General features: G+C 45.9%; 1 protein-coding gene across 1 annotated transcript in view; it reads left to right on the forward strand.

Moving 5' to 3' along the window:
- Positions 1 to 22,143, forward strand: part of dcc (DCC netrin 1 receptor) — a 1,518,136-nt gene that overhangs the window by 991,006 nt on the left and 504,987 nt on the right. The window contains exons 8-9 of the mRNA XM_038792949.1: positions 1,938 to 2,092; positions 17,145 to 17,265. Of these exons, the coding sequence (XP_038648877.1) occupies positions 1,938 to 2,092; positions 17,145 to 17,265 (276 nt within the window). The remainder of the gene's footprint in view (positions 1 to 1,937; positions 2,093 to 17,144; positions 17,266 to 22,143) is intronic.

Consider the following 22,143-nt stretch of genomic DNA (forward strand, 5'->3'; position numbering starts at 1 on the left):
TCACCACTCTACTGAACTACCCTTTGGCTTTCAGAGATCTATGGACAAGCACGCTTAGGTCCCTTTGCTTTACGGAACTATCTAATGTCAGACCTTTCATAGTGTACTTCCTTGTTAAATTACTCCTTCCAAAGTTCCAGCTCAGACTTTTCAGGGTTAAATTCCATCCGCCTCTTATCCACTCATTTGACCGCACGTTCCTGTAACCTAAAACACTCAATCTTACTGTTAACCACCCGGCCAATCTTTGGGTCATCCACAAACTTTCTGATCGCACCCTGCACATTGTCATCTATGTCATCTATATAAATGACAAAAAATAGGGGGCCCAGCACAGTTCCCTGTGGTATGCTACTGGTCACTGGCTTCCAAACACTAAAGCAGCCGTCTCGCATTACCTTCTGTCTCCTACCACTAAGCCAATTATGAATCTACCTTATTAAATCACCCTGTATCTCATGTACTTTTGCCTTCTTAATAAGTTTCCCATGTGGGACTGTGTCAAAAACTTTGCTGAAATCCATGTAAACTACATTAACTGCACTATGCACATCTACACACGGTTAAATGCTCAAAACATTCAATCAAATTTGTTAGGCATGACTTCCCTCTGACAAAGCTCTTTGGATTCCTAGTCCAGTGATAATACCACTATGCCATAGCCTCCCCACCAACTAACTTTGCAAGTGCACCCCAATGCTACGCAACAACTTTGAACATGTAAAGAGAAAGGAGACTGAGACATGGTGATCAAGAAACCACTGACACACATTGTGCAAGAATGATCCTGTGGGTAAAATTTGAAAGCAATATCACCTTTTCCATCAAGTGCAGATTGCTAATATTCTGTACAATCTGGAATTTTGTGGCAGACACAATATGATTTTCACATGTATATGACCAAACCCACTGTGATTTATTAAACCTATTTGCTAGTTTTTAAGGTCCTAAGCTTTGGAATTACATTCCTAAATCTCGCTGCCTCCTTTGTTGTAATGTGCCTTTAAGGGCATGATATCACGAGAAGGGACATAGAACATACGAACATTTGAATTAGGTCATTCAGCCTCTTGAACCTACTCCGTCATTTGATCTGATTGTGACCTCAACTCCACATTCTGCCTACACCCAATACCCTTTAAATCCCCTGTCAATCAAGAGTCTAACTCACTCTGCCTTAAATATATTGACTCACTCTGTCTCACTTCTCTCTGGGGAAGAGAGTTCCAAGAGTCGTGACCTTCTGAGAGAAAGAATTTCTTATCATCTCTGTCTGAAATGAGAGACCCCTTATTTTTAAACTATGTGCACTATTTCCAGTCTCTATCAGAGGGATACATGCCCAATTCAGGCGCGACAAAGCCATTAGATCGCACCCGTTATTTGTATCCCCTACAGTGTATCTGCTCGGGGGGCGGCCTGTTGGGGGGGCTCCTTCACCGGGGGGGAGGGGGGGGGGGAGGCCTCCGATGGGGTCTGGCCCGTGATCGGGGCCCACCAATCGGTGGGCCGGCCTCTTCCCCGCCCCCACCCCGGGCCTACTTCCTGGCGTGGCCAGCCCCTGAACACCAACCCCATGTTGGGTCGGGGCCAACCCGCGTAAGAAGTTCCCTGCGCATGCGCAGGATGGCACGGCCCAACTGCGCATGCGCGGGATTGAGCTCCCCCCCCCCCATTATAATAATATAAGGATTATAATATTATAATAACACATCATCCTTAACTGCCCCGCCTCCTCTGAGATGTTCTCTAAAATCTACCTCGTTCACTAAAGCTCAGGGTCACCTGTCCTAAATCTGCTTTCTGTGCCTCAGTGTCGAATTTTGTCTGATTGCATTCCAGTGAAACACCATAGAAGATTTTATTGTGTTGAAGGCGCTATATAAATACAAACTGTTGCTGTTTTAAATTAACGTCCCTTTATCTTATGTTTACAGTTCCTCCAAGCTTCCTAAAGCGTCCTTCCAACCTCTATGCTTATGAGAGTATGGACATTGAGTTTGAATGCGCAGCCAGTGGGAAGCCAGTCCCGACTGTGAAATGGATAAAGAATGGAGAAGTGGTCATTCCCAGTGATTACTTTCAAATTGTGGTAAGTAGTACAATTCAGTGACATTACCCTGATTTACTGGAGAAACTAACATTAATGCACCTTCAATTTAACATGTTCCACTGGACTTAGTTCAAATTAAATTAACTAGAACAATGTTGGCTTGATTATTGATTCTGAACAAAACTGTTTGGTTACGTGTTATTGTAGCTCACAGCAAAAGGCAATCCAGAGATCTTATATGGGTATATTAACAGTAAAAAGGTTGTCAGAGGAGCAGTGGGCTAATTGGGATCAAAATGGAGACCCATGGCTGGAGGCAGAAGGCACGGCTGAGAGACTAAATGAGTCATTTGCATCGGTGTTTATCTAAGAAGACATTGCCAAAGCTGCAATAAATGAGGAGGTTCTTGAGATACTGGATGAGATAAAGATAGATAATGAGAAGGTATTAGAAAGGCTGGTACTGGATAAGTCACCCAACTTGGGGGATATTAACATCTTGGGGACAACCATTGACCAGAAAATAAATAGCACTAGCCATATAAATACTATGGCTACAACAGCAGGTCAGAGGCTTGGAATTCTGTGGAGAATAACTCCCTCCTCACTCTTCAAAGCCCATTCCACCACCTTCATGGCACAAATCACTTGAACAGAAGAACTAGGAGCAGGAGTAGCCACCTGGCTGTTTGAGCATGCTCCTCCATTAAATAAGCTCATGGCTGACCTTTTTGTGGAGTCAGCTCCAGTTACCCGCCCACTCACCATAACCCTTAGTTCCTTTACTGTTCAAAAATGTAGCTATCTTTCCCTGAAAAACATTCAACGAGGTAGCATCAACTGCTTCACTGGGTAGGGAATTCCACAGATTCAGAACCTTTTGGGTGAAGAAGACCCTCCTCAATGCAGTCCTAAATCTGTTCCCCCTTATTTTGAGGCTTTCCTGGATGAATCTAGCTCCAACAGCACTCAAGAAGCTCAACACCATCCAGGGCAAAGCAACTCACTTGATTGGCACCCTATCCATCACCTTCATCATTCACTCCTTCCACCACTAATGCACAGTGTCATTGATGTGTTCCATCTACAAGATACACTGCAGCAACTCACCCACCAAGTCTCCTTCAATAGCTGCATAAACCAATGGCCTCTACCAGCTAGAAGGACAAGGGTAACAGAGGCATGGAAACACTGTCACCTGCAAGTTCACCTACAAGTCACTCACCAACTTGACTTGGAACTATATCACCGTTCCTTCACTGTCATTGGGTCAAATTCCTATAACTCCCTTCCTCCCAGCATTATTGCTGTCCTTACAACACAAAGACTCTAGCAGTTTAAGAAGGCACTACCTTCTCAAGGAGAATTGGGGATGGGCAATGAATGCTGGCCGACTCAGCGATGCCCTGATCCAATCAATTAATAATAAAAGAAGCCAATATCAGATGCATTCCAGGCTTCCAACAATGAGCAGCAGGACTTGGGGAACACCCAGCACCAGGGGAACGCAGGGCAGTGTAAAGATCCGGAGGCCGCATTAACTGAACAGGGCTCAAAAGTGAAGAAGGAGACTGAGGGCATAAAGGATCAGTGTGTCCTTTATGGAACTGTTGGACAATATATGCCACATCACCAGGGAGACACTGTGGTACCTGTGCCACATTCTTTCCAACTTGGCACCACGTTGAGGTGTAGGGCACCTGTTTCCTGTCGTCGTTTAGGTCATGGCAACTCTCAGCCACTTTGGTGGGTGAGGCACCCTCAATTACGACGCGAGAGCGATGTCGGAAATCAAAAGGCTTTAATCTACAGAGAACAGGACAGCATTCGAGAGAAGTGTGCTCACCACATGGAGCCTTATCCTATATACCGTTTCCTGGGGGCGTAGCCAGAGGCGGAGTCCCCGAGGGTTCCAAGCCTCTTAAAGGGGCAAGGTATTAAAGGTCAGGTACCGTTTACGGCAGTTATTAATACTGTTCATCACAGTGGGTATAAACAAAAAGACCGAGGATGCAGATCAGCAGCCTCATCGCGCCCGACTTGGTTTTGGGAAGAGACCTCTCACAAGATTCGCGCCGCTCGAAACATTGCATGTTGCGAGATGTCGCAATCTGGATTTTGTCTTCACAGGAGCAGTTTGTCCATTTAAGTATTCATCATAGACATCTGTCAGATTCACCTGGCGCCTGGGTCTCAATAGTCATGCCTGAGAGACTTTGTCAGGAAGCAATTTAGAACCGGACCACACAAACTTGGAGCAAGCACAATGGGACCTGGGGGGGGGGGGGGGGGGGGGGGGGGGGTCCCCCAGGCCATTGGAGACCCCCAGGTGATCAAGGACAGGGCAGGGTGAAACCTTGGCTCTCCCTCTGGCACACGGATACCTTGGCATTGCCAGCTCAGCACCCCAGTGCCAACTGACTACTCTGGCAGTGCCATCCTGGCACTGGCAGGGTGCCAGGCTGGGAATGCCTGGGTGCCTGGAAGATAGGTTGACACTACAAGGGATCTGGCCTGGGGGGGGGGGGGGGGCATATCAGGTAAAGGGGGGGATGAGGTGGCATTCGCAGGGGTCTCCCCAAGGTAGAAGATGTGTAGGGGTCAGAAGAGCATGGGTGGGGTGGGGGGCGGGGGGGAGATCGGGGAAGCCAGACAAAATGGCACTCCGAACTGCGAGGCTCGCCAGCAGGAAATGCCTCCAAGTGTGGCCTCAGTGGAGAGAGTGCAAAGTGCCGTTGAATAGTGGGGTGTTTCTCGGCACCTGGACATTAACTTAAGTCTGCCGAATTGTGCCCCCCGTATTTCTTAATTTGTGAGAGATTGGGAAGTGTTCATGTCCAAAGGCATCTGGGTGTCCTTGTTCAAGAGTCACTGAAAACTCGCATGCAGGTGCTACAAGCAACTGGGAAGGCATACAAACATACTAAATAGGAGCAGAAGTAGGCCATTCACCCTTTGAGTCTGCTGCACCATTCAATAAGATCATGGCTGAACTGTTTGAGTTTCAAGCTCCAAATTCCCATCTTTCCCCATTAACCTTTGATTCCCTTGACTAACAAGGGTCCATCTACCTCTACCTTAAAAATATTCAGTGGCTTCACTTCCACCACATTCTGGAATTCCAGGTAAGTACGTCTACATGATCCCTGCTATCCACAGCACATGTTGTTCCTTCAAAGAACTAATAAATTGGTCAAACATGTTTTTTCTTTCATAAAACCATGATGACTCTTCCTGATTACCTTGAGTTTTTATAATTGCCCAGCTATGACTTCTGTAATGATCATTTCTAACACCTCCCCCATGACAGACATAAATGAAAATGAAATGAAAATCGCTCATTGTCATGAGTAGGCTTCAATGAAGTTACTGTGAAAAGCCCCTAGTCGCCACATTCCGGCGCCTGTCCGGGGGGGCTGGTACGGGAATCGAACCGTGCTGCTGGCCTGCTTGGTCTGCTTTAAAAGCCAGCGATTTAGCCACGTGAGCTAAACCAGCCTGTTAACAGGCCTGTAGTTTCCTGTTTTCTGCCTCTCTCCTTCCTGGAATAGAAGAGTTATATTTGCTACTTTCCAGTCTGATGGAACCTTTCCAGAATCTATAGGGATTTTTGGAAAATGAACATGAACGTATTCACTACCTCATTCGCCACCTCTTTTAATACCCTTGGATGAAGACCATCTCCACTCAGAGACCGTCAGCCTGCAGCTCCATCAGTGTGTTCAGAACCACTACCCTAGTGATTATAATTCCAGCAAGTTCCCCTCTCTTACAGCTATTAGTGGAATGCTTTCGTAAGCAAAATATTCATTCATTTCATTTGCAATTTCCTTATTATCTGCTATTTAGTTCCCATTCTTACTCTCATGAAGACTAATGCTCACTTTACCAACCCTTTTCCAGTTTAATTACCTATACAAACTCTTGCTGTCATTTTTACATTTCTACCTAGCTTAAGAGGTGTACAAGATTATGAGAGGCATGGACTGCATGGATAGGGAACAGCTGTTCCCCTTAGTTGAATGGTTGGTTACGAGGTTGGTTACAAGTTCAAGTTGAAGGGTGGGATTTTTGGGGGAGGTTCAGGGGGGATTTGAGGATAAACATTTTTAGCCAGAGGGTGGTGACAGTCTGGAAGGCACTGCCTGGGAGGGTGGGAGAGGTGGGATGCCTCTCTTTCTTTAAAAAGTACCTGGATGAGCATTTGGCATGTCTTGGCATTCTGTAGTAATCCACGGGAGGCAGGAGTTCCGTCACCACACCAATATTTATTTACGATAACGATATTACAGGAGCAGCTACAAACAGTGCTGCTAGCAGTCCAGTCAACTTAAAACTGGCTCACAAAGCCTACACAGGCGATTATATGGGCCCCCTCAATGAGCTATCATTGAGGGAGCTCATACTCCAATTGGCCAACCAATAAAGCCAATTGGAGTTCATTACACATTCGAAGCTACGAGCCAAGTGCTGGCAAATGGGATTAGGAATGGCACAGCAGGTGCCTTTTCTGTGATGGTGCAGATCCAATTGGCCGAACGGCCTTTTCTGCACTGTATTTTTCTGTGATTCCTCTCATATTCTAATTCCTTTCTCCTGATAAACCTTTTAGTCATTCTCCACTGTTATTTATATTCTGGCCATTCATTTGATCTGCCATTCATCTTTGCACAGTTATATGCTTTTTCCTTACGTTTGTTGCTTTTCCTAACTCCTTCAGTTAACCATTGCTGGTGGGTCCCCCATTTAGAATTTTTCTTTATAGTAGGAATATACTTATTCTGTGTATTCTGAATTATCCCCTTAGACGTCTGCCAAAGCTTCTCTATGATGTATCCCCTAGCCTAATATCCCAGTTCATTTCACCCAGCTCATCTTTCATACCCATATTTAAGATTTAAAATATTAGTCTTATGCCCACTGTTCTCCCTTTCAATTAGATATAAAATTGAATCATATTGTGGTCGCTGCCAGCTAGGGATTCCTTCATTCTGAGGTCATTAATTAATCCAATCACATTGCACAATACCAAGTCCAATATAACCTGCTTTCTGGTCGGTTATAGAACATGCCGCTCGAAGGAACTATTTTGAACTCATCATCCAGGCTCCGACTGTCAATCTGATTTTTTCCAGTTTATGTGCAAATTAAAGTCATCCATAATTATTGCTATCTCTTTATCACAAGCCCACTATATTTCTCCTTGTAGCATATTATGGCCTGTGGACTACCCCAACTTCTTCCCCCTACTATTCTCCATCTCCACCCAAACCAATTATACATGCTGACCTTCTCAGCCAAGGTCATCTCTAGCTATTGCACCAATCCCACCCTTGATTAACAGTGCTACCCTTGAACCTTTACCTTGTCTCTTTTTCTTCTTGAAAATAAATGGTATATTGGCCTTAAACATGTCTTGCTGCAATTGCATAGACCCTTGTGAGACTACACCTGTATTATTATGTAGTTTGGCATTCTTACCTAAGGAAGGATATACTTGCCATAGAAGGACTGCAACAAAGTTTCACTATGCTGATTCTTGGGATGGTGGGATTGTCCTATGAGGAGAGATTTAGGAGGCTAGGTCCATGTTTTCTCGAGTTTAAAAGAATGATAGGTGATCTCATTGAAACATACGATATTCTTAAAAGTTTTGACAAAGTAGATGCAGGAAGAATATTTCCCCTGGCTGTGGGTGCCTGGAATAGGGCATACAGTCTCAGAATAAGGGGTGAGTAGGAATATTGGGCGGGATTCTCCCCTACCCGGCGTGACGGAGGGTCCCGGCGTAGGGGAGTGGCGCCAACCACTCAGGGGTCGCGCCTCCCCAAAGGTGGGGAATTCTCCCCATCTTTGGGGGCCAGCCCCGTGCCGGAGCGGTTGCCACCAGAAGACTGGCGCAAAAAACCGGCACCCCCGGTAGCGGGGCTGGCCGAAAGGCTTTCGCCGGTTGGCGCATGCACCGGCAGTGACGTCAGCGGCAGCTGGCCACTAACATCACTGCCGGCGCATGCGCGATGTGGGGTTCTCTTCCGCTTCCGCCATGGTGGCCGCAGAGGAGAAATAGTGCACCCAGGGAACTGGCCCGGAGTCTGAGCGGGGGGCCCCGATCGCGGGCCAGGCCACCGTGGGGGCACCCCCCGGTGTTCGATCGACCCCCCGCCCCCCCCCCCCCCCCAGGACCCCGGGGCCCGCTCGCGCCGCTGATCCCGCCGTCCCAGAGGTGGTTCAAACCACGGCGGCGGGAGAGGCCTCCCAGCGGCGGGACTTTGGCCCATCCGGGCCGGAGAATCACCGCAGGGGCCTCTCCGATCGGAGTGGCGAGAATCCCGCCACCGCCACTTCCCGGGTGGCGGAGAATCTCTGCCACGGCGGGGGCGGGATTTTCGGCGGCCCCAGGCGATTCTCCGACCCTGCTGGGGGTCGGAGAATTTCACCCAAGGATTGTGGTGAGGAGAGATTTAATCACTGAGGGTGATGATTATTTGGAATTCTCTGCTCCAGAGGGCTGTGACAGCTCAGTCATTAAGTATGTTCAATGCAGAGATCAATAGATTTCTAGATGTTAAAGATATCAAGAAATATGGGGATAGTGCAGGAAAATGATGTTGAGGTGGAAGATTAGCCAGGATCTAGTTGAATGATGGAGCAGGCTTGAGGAGCCAAATGACCTCCCTGCTCTGATTTCTTATGTTCCTATGCTCCCTCCTGGACCTTCCTGCTCACCACCTCTCCTGACTCGCATACCCTTCCAGTTACTACTTCATTCCCGTTTATTAAGTAGCTGTTTTCACATTGGAGGGATGTGTGCAGTAGGGAAGTTCTCCAGGGTTTTGTACAGTACCACTGATGGTTTTGATATTCATTCATGACTTCAACTTGGGTGTACGAGGCACACTCTCAAAATTTGCAGATGACGTAAAGCCTGGGAGTTGCTTGGGTTTTGAAATGTAGCAGCACTACATGTCTGATTTGGCTTGCCGTAGTCATATGACTCTGCCATGAGGCAAGCTCACTGTCGGCTGCTATCTTAGATCAGTTTGATAAAATCTGTCACTGAGACAGGCCATTGAAGAAGGCTGCTGTCCTTATACATGAAACAGAAGTGTAGTGAGGACACAGTCAAGGTTGATTTCTTGGGCAAATAATTCTGCAGAATTTACTGTATTTTTATTTATTCATTCTGGGTATATGGGGACCAATGGCAAGACCAACATTGATTGTCCATTTCTTGTTGCTCTTGAGGGTGTGGCGGTAAGCGGTCTTCTTTGAGCCATTGTGGTTCATTTGGTGAACGTACACTGATTTGTAGGAGGTACTGGAGGGCTCCTCATGCCTATAAAACTATCCTGTTGTCAGGGTATTTAGCTGAGTACGGTAGAGGATTTTAACATCCTATTTATGGAAATTGATCTTTAATGTGGCAGCTTGATGGGACCTTCATCCAGCAGTATAGTTAGAGATAGCAGTCAGCAATCCTGAGCGCCAGGGCAGAAGCACAGAGGTGAGCTAGGTCTCTGAAATGCTTTGATTTATTTCACAGTGGGGCAATAGAAATACTGGCATCAAACCAAAAATTCATTCTTAACAATGAGCTGGAGAAAGCAACAGTGATGTTAATAGCTTGGACATGATCCATATTTGATACTCATTTGATAAACAGTTTACTCAGCTGTAAAGGACATTAGATCGCATCCTATTTCACTTTTCTTAACTGTGATTCCTTGTGTTGCATTTTCATCTGCGTAGTTTGAATTAATCTTCATCAAATTGACATATTTCTTTAATTCAAAAAGAATTCCAAAAGTAGCAGCAAAAGGATGAAGTTAGTTCATGATTGGCTATAGAATAATATTAACAATGATGGCTTGATTTCTCCCAGAAGGCTGTGCTATGTAACATTTTTTATTTTATGTAAAGTTTTTATGTCCCATTATGAAGTAATGCCTCTGGACTGGTATTCTAGATTCCTAAGCCCTAATCAAATGCTCTGGTGTTATACATGGGTTCAAATCGCACCATGGCAGCTGGTGGAATTTAAATTCAATTAATTAATTAAGCTCGTCTCAGTCATGGTGACCATGAATTGATTGTTGTAAAAACAGAGGGCGCGATTCTCCGCAAATGCGGAGAGTCGTGAAGGCTGCCGTGAAACTGGCCGTGTTTCCCGGCAGCCTCCGCGCCCCCTCCCGGGACCCGATTCTGCTCCCCGGTCGGGGCTAGCAGCGGGGCCCCGTGACCTCGGCATCGCAGGCTTAGCGAACTTCACCAAGGGTAACGGCGGCTGACGCGCACGATGACGTCAGCCGCGCATGCGCGGATTGGAAGGCTCCAACCCGTGCATGCACGGATGACGTCATCATGCATATGCGTGAAACCCGCGCATGCGCGGGCCGTTATGCCCCTCAGCCGCCCCGTGGACTGATCCAGCGGGGCGGCGGAGGAACAAAGAGAGCGTGGGGTTCGGACCTGCTGCCTGCGATTGGTGCCCACCGATCGCGGGCCCATGCCACCCTTGGCAAGGCCGTGGTGCGGCCGTGCCAATCGGTGCCATGGTTCTCGAGAATGGCACTTTGCGGCCGTTTTCACGAACTGTGAGAGCAGGTGTGTTGGAGTTCGTGAAAACGGCTGTAAAGGCCTGGGAAATCGGCCCATCGGATAGGGGAGAATCACTGCTCGCCGTAAAAAAACGGCGAGCAGCGATTCGTGTCGTGGGGCGGCCGTGGGGGGGGGGGGGGGGGGGGGGGAGAATAGCGGGAGGTCGGGAAAAATGTCGGGAAGGCCCTCCCGCTATTCTCTGACCTGTCGTGGGGGGCGGAGAATCGCGCCCAGAATATAAACACAATGTCCTGATGAGTTTAAAACAATAAATTTAAAGGTCAACAATAATCAAGAATATTTTTATTCTCAGGAAGTGGGCCTGATAAGATATGAGGAAAATCTTTTTGTGCACAGCCTGGACTGCAGCGGTTCGAGAAGGCAGCTCACAACCACCTTCTCAAGTGCAATTAGGGTTGGGAAATAAATGCTGGCCTCGCGTGCAATACCCACATCCAGCGAAAGGACAAAACAAAAAGGTTATGATCTGGAATGCACTGCCTGAGAGGGTGATGGAGATCAATTTAATTCTGGCTTTCAGAAATGGGATTAGATAATTATGCGAAGAGATCAGATTTACAGGGCTACGGGAACAGGGCAGGAAAGTGGGACAAACTGAATTGCTAGCCAGGGAACAGGCTTGGGCATGATGGGCAGAATGGCCTCTTATTGTGTTGTAACCATTCTCCGATTCTATGGCTACACCTTTTGCCCATCTCCAATTGTCTTGCGAATGTTGTTTGCACAATTGAGTTGTTTTGACAGTTCCAAGAGCATTCAGAGAAAGCCATGTAGTGCGAAATTGGCGGAAGAGGAAGATTCCTTCCTTGAAGAGCATCAGTCAATCATGTGATATCTAGCACGAGGGGACATAGCTTTAAATTGAGGGGTGATAGATATAGGACAGATGTCAGAGGTGGGTTCTTTACTCAGAGAGTAGTAAGGGCGTGGAATGCCCTGCCTACAACAGTAGTGGACTCGCCAACACTAAACGCATTCAAATGGTCATTGGATAGGCATATGGACGATAAGGGAATAGTGTAGATGGGCTTTAGAGGGGTTTCACAGGTCGGCACAACATCGAGGGCCGAAGGGCCTGTACTGCGCTGTAATGTTCTATGTTCTATGTTCTATGTTTTGCCACAAATCAGCAATTCTTCATAGTTATTTAATTTTGGGGATAGCCAGCTTTGATAAATTCTACTTTATTAATTGGCATGAATTTCCAGCACTGCAATTATTAGTCCAGAATGGTAACAGCTTCATTACTATATTTACATAAGGAGAGATAATGGGACACAGCAAGAAGAAGGAGGCCTTTCAGTTATAACAACTAACCGCCCTGATGGTTCAATGGGCAGTTGGGATGTGAAACCATGCAGAGTAGATAGTCTCAAGTTTGTTCTCCAGTTACTGATGATTGAGTCGAATTCAGCTGGTGATCTCAGAGTTCATGGATTGGCAAAGGAAATGCCAGCCAGAGTTCTAACTCTTATTCCTTATCCATTGAAGCATGATGAAAAATAGTATTTGCACGTAGCAGGTAAGAACGGGATGGCTATGATACATTACATGTCAAATAGTCTTCATTTTCTTGATTTTAGCTAAATTTCTATTAGTTTTCAAAACTGATTTCCCATTGTCTATTTACATTTATCTTTGTCATATGTCTATCTGTCAGGTTTATCCACATCTTTCTGAATATTATAATTTATGGGGACAAAATTGGTCTCAGTCCTTTTCCCAAATTATGTGGCTTGAGGATTGGCTGGAATTGATTTTTGGGACGCATCTACATATTGGGAGGGACTGCTGATTCCCATTATTCCTTCAAATGCAAGCTTCTGCAAGAGAAATGGGTGAATCACGTAAGAGCACTACATCGGGCTCCCGCCAGGTGCCTGGCCGATTCCGAGTCACCCAGCTATGGATCTCATCCTCTATGGGCCAGATTTGCATATTTAAATTAGCCTGATTACTTCACCCGCTGCCCTGTACTCAATGGCTATGCCTAGAAGGCCTCACCAGGGCGCCGTTTAGAACTGGTCCACACAACTGGTCCAGATCCAGATGCAACGGCACCTGTGGGGGGGGGGGGGGGGGGGGGGAACCAGAAAACTTTTAGGAGCTAGAAGTGAAATTGACCATCGCAAAATCCTGGGCAAATGCCCTACATCTGATCATATGTTGGAAGGAAGATAATTAATGAGTAGCTGAAGATGTTTGGGCCTAGGACACTATCATTAGGAACTCCGACAGTCATGTCATGGGACTGAGGTGACTGATCTCCAACAACCAAACCATCATCCTTTGTGCCTCCAAGCAAAGAAGAGCTTTCCCCTGATTCCTATTGCCCCTGGTTCTGCTAGTGCTCCTTGATGCCATATTTTGTCAAATGCTGCCTTGATGTCAAGGGCAGTCACTCTCACCTCACTTCTCGGGTTCAGCTTTTCTGTCCATGTTTGAACCAAAGCCGTATTAAGGTCTGGAGCTGTGTGATGCTGGCAGAACCCTAACTCAGCATCAGTGAGCAGACTATTGCTGAGTAAGTGCTGCTTGATAGCATTGTTGATGACCCCTTCCCTCATTTTACAGGTGATTAAGAGGAGACTGACAGGGCAGTAATTGGCCAGGTTGGATTTTTCCTGCTTTTGCGTACAGAACACAGCTGGGTAATTTTCCACATTGCCAGGTATATCCCAGTGTTGTAGATATACTGGAACTGTTTAGGGTTGTGGAAAGTTCTGGAGCACAAACCTAAGTGCTAAGTCGGCATGGTAGCACAGTGTTTAGCACTGCTGCTTCAAAGCGCCACGAACCCGGGTTCAATTGCAGCCTTGGGTGACTGTGTAAAGTTTGCAAGCTTTCCCCGTTTCTGCATGGGTTTCCTCCTGGTGCTCTGGTTTCCACCCACAGTACAAAGATGTGCAGGTTAGGTGGGGTTACGATATAAGGTGGGGGATTGGGCCTAGGTGGGGTGCTTTGCAGAGGGTCAGAGCAGAGTTGATCATCTGGATGGCGTCCTTCTACACTGCAGAGATTCTATGGAATATTGTCAGGGTAGGGAATATTGCCTTTGCAGTATTGAGTGCCTTCAGCCATTTCCTGATATCGTGTGGGGTGAATCTACTTGTCTGTAGCCTGGCATCTCTGATGCTGGGGACCTCTGGAAGATACTGAGATGAATCATCCACTCGGCACCTCTGGCTGAAGTTTATTGTGAATGCTTCAGCCTTATCTTTTGGACAGATATGCTGGGCTCGTCCATCATTGAGGTTGGGGTTATTTGGGGAGCCTCCTCCTCCAGTGAGGTGTTTAATTGTCCACCATCATTCATGGCTTGATGTGACATGACTGCAGAGCCTAGATCTGATCCACTGTTTGAGGGATTGCTTAGCTCTGTCTATCACTTGCTACTTATGTTGTTTGGCATACAAGTAGTTCTGTGTTGTGACTTCACCAGGTTTACAGGTTACACCTCATTCTTTGGTGCATTTTGTGCTGCTCCTGGCATGCCCTCCTGCACTCTTCATTGACATTGTACCAGAGTTGATCCCCTGGCTTTGAGGTAATGGTAGAGTGGGGGATATGCCAGGCTATGAGTTTACAGGTTGTGCCCGAGTATAATTCTGCTGTTGATGATGGCCCACAGCACATCATGGATGCCCAGCCTAGAGTTGCTAGATCTATTCTGAATCTATCCCATTCAACACAATAGTAGTGCCGCACAACACAATGTGAAGGTGGGACTTCATCTTCATAAGTACTATGAGGTGGTCACTCCTACTGACACTGTCATGGACAGATGTATTTGTGACAGGCAGGTTAGTGAGAATGAGGTCCAGTGGGCTGGATTCTCCGGTCGCCGACGTTGAAATCGCGATTGGCGACCGGTTGGAGAATCCAAGTTTACGACCAAATCGGGGGTGGCGCCGCTTTTGCAATGCTCTGCCCCTTCCAAAGAGGCGTACTCTAGGAGTATGCCGCACCACGCATCGATAGCTTCAGGATATTGCCGGATGGCACACCCCCTGCCGATACTCCGCCCCCAACCAGCCGAGTTTTCAACGCCGTGGGTCTCTCATGGTCTCACCCATCGGGAACACGGCATGGTGGCTGCAGACTCAGTCAAGTGCCGCCACAGTCAGGGAAGGCCGATTGACGGGGAGGGTAGACTATTTTGCCGGCAGGGTCCACAAGCGGTCGCCGTCATGTTGCACGGCACGGCCGCTGCAGGCTGCCGGCGTGCGCATGTGCGGCCACGGACCCGGCAATTTGCCGGGGCGTATCGGCAACTAGAGCCGGGTGCTCTACGCTGCTGTTCTGCTAGCTCCCAGCAAAACAGGGAATCTGTGGCCGTTTTGCACCAGTGTTTCATCGCTCCCAAGCCGGCCTGGGAACATAGCCCCAGAATCGGAGAATCCGGCCCAGTATGTTTTTCCCTCTTGTTGTTTCCCTCACCACCTGCGCATACCCAGTCTAGCAGCTATGTCCTTTAGGACTCAGCCAGCTCAGTCAGTAGAGGTGCTCTTGGGATGGACATTGAAGACCCGCACCCAGAGCATATTCTGCGATTCTGTGCCCTTGCCACCCTCGGTGCTTCCTCTAAGTGGTATTCAATATGGAGGAGTACTGATTCATCAGCTGAGCATGGCAATCAGCAGGAGGTTTCCTTGTCTATGTTTGACCTGCGGACTTCATTGGGTCTGGAGTTGATGTTGAGGAAACTCTCTCCTGACTGAATAACCATTGTGCCCCCACCCCTGCTGGGTCTGTTGCCAAATCGGCACCGGAGTCACCAATATTGTTGCTCTTTTTCAATGAGTGGAATACTATCCCACCAATCGGCACCAATAATGTTGCCAAATTTACTAGATATGGTAGTTATTAATGATTATATTGCTTTTCAGAGTCGCAAGTTATCAAATGATACCACCACAAGGCTTTACCAGATATCGATCAAAGACCAAACAACCAGTTAGTCAGTTCAAGTTCAAAGATAGTTTATTTACACACAAGAATTAACTTGACATGCAACATAAAACACTACAAGTTAAACTACACCTAACAACTGCAATAACCTATACTTAACTTCAGGGCAACCGGCTCTATGAAGATTAACTAGGCCTTTGTTCGGATCTTGAGTGGCTGGGTGGACGTGGCTTCATTTCTGCTGGGCTCATCCGTCTGGTAGCGATCATTGGTCTTGAACTTGTCTTCTAGTCATAATGCTAGACTTGGTTTTAGGTGTAGGCCGGGGCCAAGAGAGACCAAACACGTGGCAGTGTCTCTTTTTATCCCTGTGTGATTTTGCGCTCTTTGGGGTGGTCCTTAGCTTTGGACCCAATATTTCAACAGGCTTCGATCACTTCCTTCGATTTTGGCCAATAAAGGGGCGGGTGCCTTGATGGCTAGGCGAGTCCTGAGCGGTCATAGACCTTGGCTGTTTGGGCTTTCTTAGCAAAGGGAGTGGTGCCGGTCAGTCTGCATCTGTATCAGTTACCCGAGTACAGTCCTTTTGTTCTGGGGAAATGGGCCATTAGAATGCAAGCGAGCGGGGGTTTTGATCACGTCTAGCTATCTGGGTTGCAATTACACATACAAGCTCTGAGTGTGTCTGAGTCCTGGGTTGACCATAATTCCCATGGTCCTTTGCAGGTGGCCATCTGAGATGGCTACAGGTCTGCCCGGCTGGTGGGATGGTGATAGGACATTATCTGAAGGGTATGATTCTGTGAGATAAGGTATGATCCTGTGAGAATGACTGTGTCAGGCTGCTGCTTGAGTAGTCTGTGAGACAAATGTTACAAAGGAGACCTTTGTAGGGTCGGCGAGGCTGGGTTTCCCATTGACACTTCCAGTGCTTGGGTCGATGCTAAGTTGTCCGTCCGCTTTTTTCCCCTTTTTATTGACTTTGACAACTGAATGGCTTAAGAGTTAACCACATTACTGTGGATCTGGAGTCACATGGAGGTCAGACCAGGTCAGTGAGGCCTGTTTGCTCACCTAAAGACATTAGTGAACCAGTTGGCTTCTTACGATGATCGTTTCATGGTCATGGTTCAGATATTTATCAGATTCAACTTCGACCATCTGCCGTGGCTGGATTCGAACCCAGGACCGCAAAGTATTACTTTGGGTCTCTGGATCACCAGTCCAATGACAATGTCACTACAGCACTGCCTCCCCTCCCTGTATTTGGCCCTCTATGAATTCAGTAGTAGGTCCATTCCCAGCACAGAATGGGTGCGGGCTATCTCATTACTAAACAAATATGAATTGTGTCTCTTTGGCTCAAACATGGGCACTGCAGCTATCAGTATATGTCCCCATTTACCTGTGTATCCACAGTTTTCTTATCTATTTATCTCTGACCTATTAAGTAAATATTGACTTTTCAGTAAAACACAAACTGAATCTGTATTTGGTTTGATGCAAGAGTGCTGTTACCGTTACATGATTTCACACTATGTTCATTTGCTCTGTAATATAGAGTGGCAGCAACCTACGGGTTTTGGGCCTGGTGAAGTCAGACGAAGGGTTTTACCAATGTGTGGCAGAGAACGATGCTGGGAATGTGCAGACTACTGGACAGCTAATCATCCCAGAACCAGGTAAGACAATATAATCCTCGACGCCTGCCTGCAATTATCATTCTTATTTGTACTTTCCCTTTTTTAATGACAGAGCGATCATTTGGAAAGAAAGGACCGTTATTGCTGTTACATTTTGTTCTATCTCATGGTCCCCAGAAGCTCAATATAGTCAAACTTTCAGACTCAAATTCTGGAGCTTTCTTCAAATGTATTTCTCCGATCATATGCTGCGGACTGATCACCTTAGCCAATAATATAATTCATTCAATATTATATGAGGTGTTGTTTGAAGGTATTGGATTTAGGGAAATCGTTTGCAATTTATACATAATGTGATCCGTATATTTAGAGAATTCTGTGAAATGTGGTTGTGTTGTGGATTGAGGATCTCGGGCCTTTGTTTGGAAATGAGGGTTAGGTTCAAATAGGATGTTAGTTCTAGTGTCCTTGTTGTGAATAAGATTTGGGGCAGGCTAGTCTTATGGACAGTTATAAAAAGGAACTTGCATTTACATTGAGATTTCCATGTTCCGATAGCGCTTTGCAGCTGATGAATTATTTTGAACCATAGTACCCACCCAAGTCTGGTCTACATTGTGACATGATGTGCATACACCTTTAAGGGTGGCATCTTAAACTACTGTCAAACATTCCACCTTGACAGGATATGATGTATGAGTCCCATGACCCACAGGCAAGCAGCAGTGGTCAAAATCCGGCATGTGCCTCACAGCCTCCCAGTAAATATTATTTGTATATAGTCCTATATAGTCCAGATAAAGAACCCACATTATTGTTTCAGCAATCTTTGAGCATGATTGGTGCATTTATGCCGTAGAAAAGAAGAACGTTACAGTCTATATGTGACCTCGTTCCACACCAATGTGTTTGTTCCCTAAGGGGGCCCTGAAGAGGCCTAACAAGGCACTCACTTGTATCAAACGGCTTGCAGTTCAAGAACAAGGCCCAGCGCAACCTTTTCAAAGCAATGAGGATGGCCAATAAATGCCAGTGATGCCTACATTCAAGAATTATTTTTTAAAGTAACATTTTTTAGGGGAACAAATCAGTCAATTGCACCCAACGAACAAAAATGAAATAAATTAAAAATAATTCTGTTAGGTAAAGTTGTTTAATGGATAAATCTTTGTCAGAACTTTCCTGTTCTTTTTTTAAAAAGTACTACGGGATTGTTTATGTATTTCAATAAGATACTTCATCCGAAAGAAGGTGCATCCAGTCGTACAGCACTCCCTTAGTGTTGCAATTTAAGTATTTAGTGGAAGGTCAGTGGACCTATCCCTGATGCTCTCACAAATATTTATTCCTCAATCAACATCGCAAGAATAGTTTATCTGGTCATAATCACATTGCTGTGTGTAGGAGTTGGCTGCATGCATATTGGTATCCATGTTTCCTACGTTAAACAGTGACTGCACTTCAAAGGCTCTTCATTGGCTATAAAACACCTCAAGACATCGGTGGTTGTGCAAAGCACCATACATATGCAAGACTTTTTTCTATTTTCCCCTTACAATTGGAGCCCAGGAACTTGTCCTTTTAAAATGTTTCATTCTGTGATAAAGAGCTGCTGAACTTTGCTCCCTGCAAATACTTTGCAAAAAAAAAGTCACTGAAATTGCTGAACTTTCACCAACAGCTTTTAGCATGGAGATTGTTGAGTCGATGTGTTCTTGTAACTGTGGCGACGGTCTGTATCTCAGTAAATACAGAATCGAAAGACCGATGTTTCATTTGTTTGTCAAAGAGAGTAGGATTCTGCACCTTGTAAAGCAACATGATATCTGGGAAAGATCCAGTCCCGATTGTTACTTCAGACATTTTCAAGGGTTGCCAGGAGCAGCTGGCTGTGCAGCTTCCTGCAACAAATCACCCATTCATGGATGGACAGATTTAAAATCTGTCTGCCCTGGGATTCGCAAGAGAATGGTGTAGTGCCTTAGGAAGAAGAGGCGCTGAAGCAAAGCCTTGCACCCAGCCTGCTGTTTTGTGGCCATTATCTATCTAACTGGAAGGTTACCTTTGGATACCTCTGAAACTAAGACACAGTGGCGAATGAAGCAGGACACTTGTCTGACAGATTTCTGGGCAGGCCACCTTATACCGATCTTGCTCAGTCCTCTCTCTCTCTCTTTCACTGTCACAACTTTCCTCATCTCACCCAATTTTAACAATATTGTTGTGGACAATGCACTCCTGAATGTTCTCCATTTGTCCTATTTAAGTTTTGAATTCCTTCCCTCACCCTCGCTCTATTGAGAAGTCACCATCATCTATTCTAACTATCTCTATTCCCTTCTGACTGGAATCTACTAGCTTTTGTAAGTGACGCTTGGTGTTATTAAATAATGGTTGGAACATGGTGCTTGCTACGAATTACACTGCGTTGACCTTGTGTAAATTGTCAATATCCTTTTCCATTCCATTGAAGCTCTGCTCTCCAACACTACTAATTCCCAAACTGCACTCGTCCATCACTATTTCTTGACTTACTTTGATTTCTCTCCTCTTCGTAAGGACTGCACTTTGGGCCTTGACCCTTCAATTGATTTTCCCAACTTCAGAACGGAAGAAGACAGCTATAAATATAAATTAATAGAGGTGGAGGGGTGAGAAAGTAACTGCCGTTACATCTGATCATTCTCTCTGTCAGATTATTCTTTCAATTCCCAACGACAAATCCAGTCTGCCTTTGAATCTTGAGACCACCATGTAGTTCCATAACTCATGCTGGGTTTTGCCAGAGTTGTGAATAAGAACAGGAGAACTAAGCTGTTAAACATAGGGGTGAATAGGTCCAGGAAATGCCTGGTCTCAGGACTGTGCTGTTTTTAAAATTCTTTCATGGGATGACAGCACCACTAACATTGCTCATTGCCCTTGAGAAGCTGGTGGTGAACTGCCTTCCTGAACTGGTGCCACCTGGTAAAGGGAGAGGGGGTCTTTGATATTGAACCTTCTTGGAGCTGCACCTGCTCTGCAACTCTGGTGGAGGTGCTGAAGAAACCCCTCTCCTCCGGTCTTTCCCACTGCATATCTGTCGAAATTGTGGCAACAGACCGACAGAGATTCTGAACCATTGGATTTGCAATGCCTGTGGAATATTTGTACTTGATATAACACAATAGAATCTGCATTCCACCACTAGAGGGAAGATTAGTATTCCCATTTGTAACTCACTGGAAGCCTCTAGTGGCAGAATCTGTGCATTGCTCTGCTTGCGTGAAGACCATCATGTGGCACGATCAGAGACCCCAGATGATGGTAGATCCACAAAATGTCAAGAAACGTGGAGTCTGAGAATGGTGCACGCTATCTAAGAATGTAAATAGTTCCAAAGGGGGATAGTTTGCAATATAAAATGTAAGGTCATTATCATTGCAGCTTAGAAAAATATCAAAATTTAGCTGACCAAGAACCACTTCGCGATTGTCTATACTTTGCAGAAAGCATTCCGTACGAACAAAGCTTTTATTCATTAAGGAAAAAAGACATATTTTATGATTATATATAATGCTTCTGTGAAGTGCTTACATTTACTGATGTTAGAGGTGCTATATAAATAAAGGATGCTGTTGTTGTTATGTAGTATAATGGTCTGGAACATACGGGGTTAGTGTGGGACTGACAGTCACTCCAGCCGAGGACTATAGAGGAGCACACTATCAATGGTGAAAAGAGTGCACAATGAGGAGTTAAATTAAGAATCGGGGGCCGGAATTTTCCATCCTTTCTGGTCCCGCCGACGTGAAGGAAGATTTCAATAGCTCGTTGGTCCCACCATGGTGGGTGTGGGGGGGGGGGGGGGAATGGGGAAATTTCAGCCAGTGTGTAGGTAACTTTAAACATAGGTTCTAAAAATTTGCAATTTAGAACAGCAATAGGAGCCTGAGGGAAGCAAACAGAGTTTTCTGATAAAAAACAGAAAATATTGGAAACACACAAAAGGTCAAATGTGACCCATAAAGTGAAATAGTTGGTTAAACTTTGTGTGGATACCCTTCATTGAGACTGCAAACTTTGCTTTTGGCATGCTAGGAAAGAATACGTTGGAGCAGGTTGTCTGCAAATAATTCTGAATGTAATTGCTGGAAATCAGACCTGTGCGCCAAAGGTATCTTGTTTTGCACAAACTGCAAAAAAGAGACTGAGTCTAAGCAAGACACAGGACATCATTACAAAGGTTGCAATTGAAACAAAATCCGGAAATAGAATCATAAAAACCCTACAGTGCAGAAGGAGATCATTCAGCCCATTGATTCTGCATCGGCCCTTTGAAGGAGCACCCTGCCCAGGGCCACGCCACTGTTCTATCCCCATAACCCCATCTAACCTTTTGGACAGAAAGGGGAAATTTAGCATGGCCGATCGACCTAACCCGCTCATCTGTGGGAGGAAACCGGAGCACCTGAAAGAAACCCACACAGACACGGGGAGAAAGTGCAGACTCCACACAGACAGTCACCTGAGGTTGGAATCGAACCCAACTCCCTGACGATGTGAGGCAGCAGTGCTAACCACTGTGCCACCATGCCGCCAATATATAAACTGGATAGTAGGAGACTAAGGAGGTCATGGACAAACTGGTGAAATTATCAGACTTATGGCAGATAAAAGTATAATGCAGCAAATTTTGAAAAGGAAGATACGAGGAGACGTAACTAAACAGTACAATTTTAAATGGTGCGCTGGAACAGAGCGATGAGGTGGTTAATGTCGACAAATATTTGAAGGTGTCATGACAAGCTGTTACAAAAGCAAATAATTTACTTAGCTTCATAAGTATGGCCATAGAATACAACAGCAAGGAAGTTATGACAGACCTTTATAAATCATTGATTAAGCTTCAGCTGAAGTATTTGTTCAGTTCTGGGC

Source organism: Scyliorhinus canicula, chromosome 3 (assembly GCF_902713615.1).
Source record: "Scyliorhinus canicula chromosome 3, sScyCan1.1, whole genome shotgun sequence".
In the NCBI taxonomy this organism is placed as follows: domain Eukaryota; kingdom Metazoa; phylum Chordata; class Chondrichthyes; order Carcharhiniformes; family Scyliorhinidae; genus Scyliorhinus; species Scyliorhinus canicula.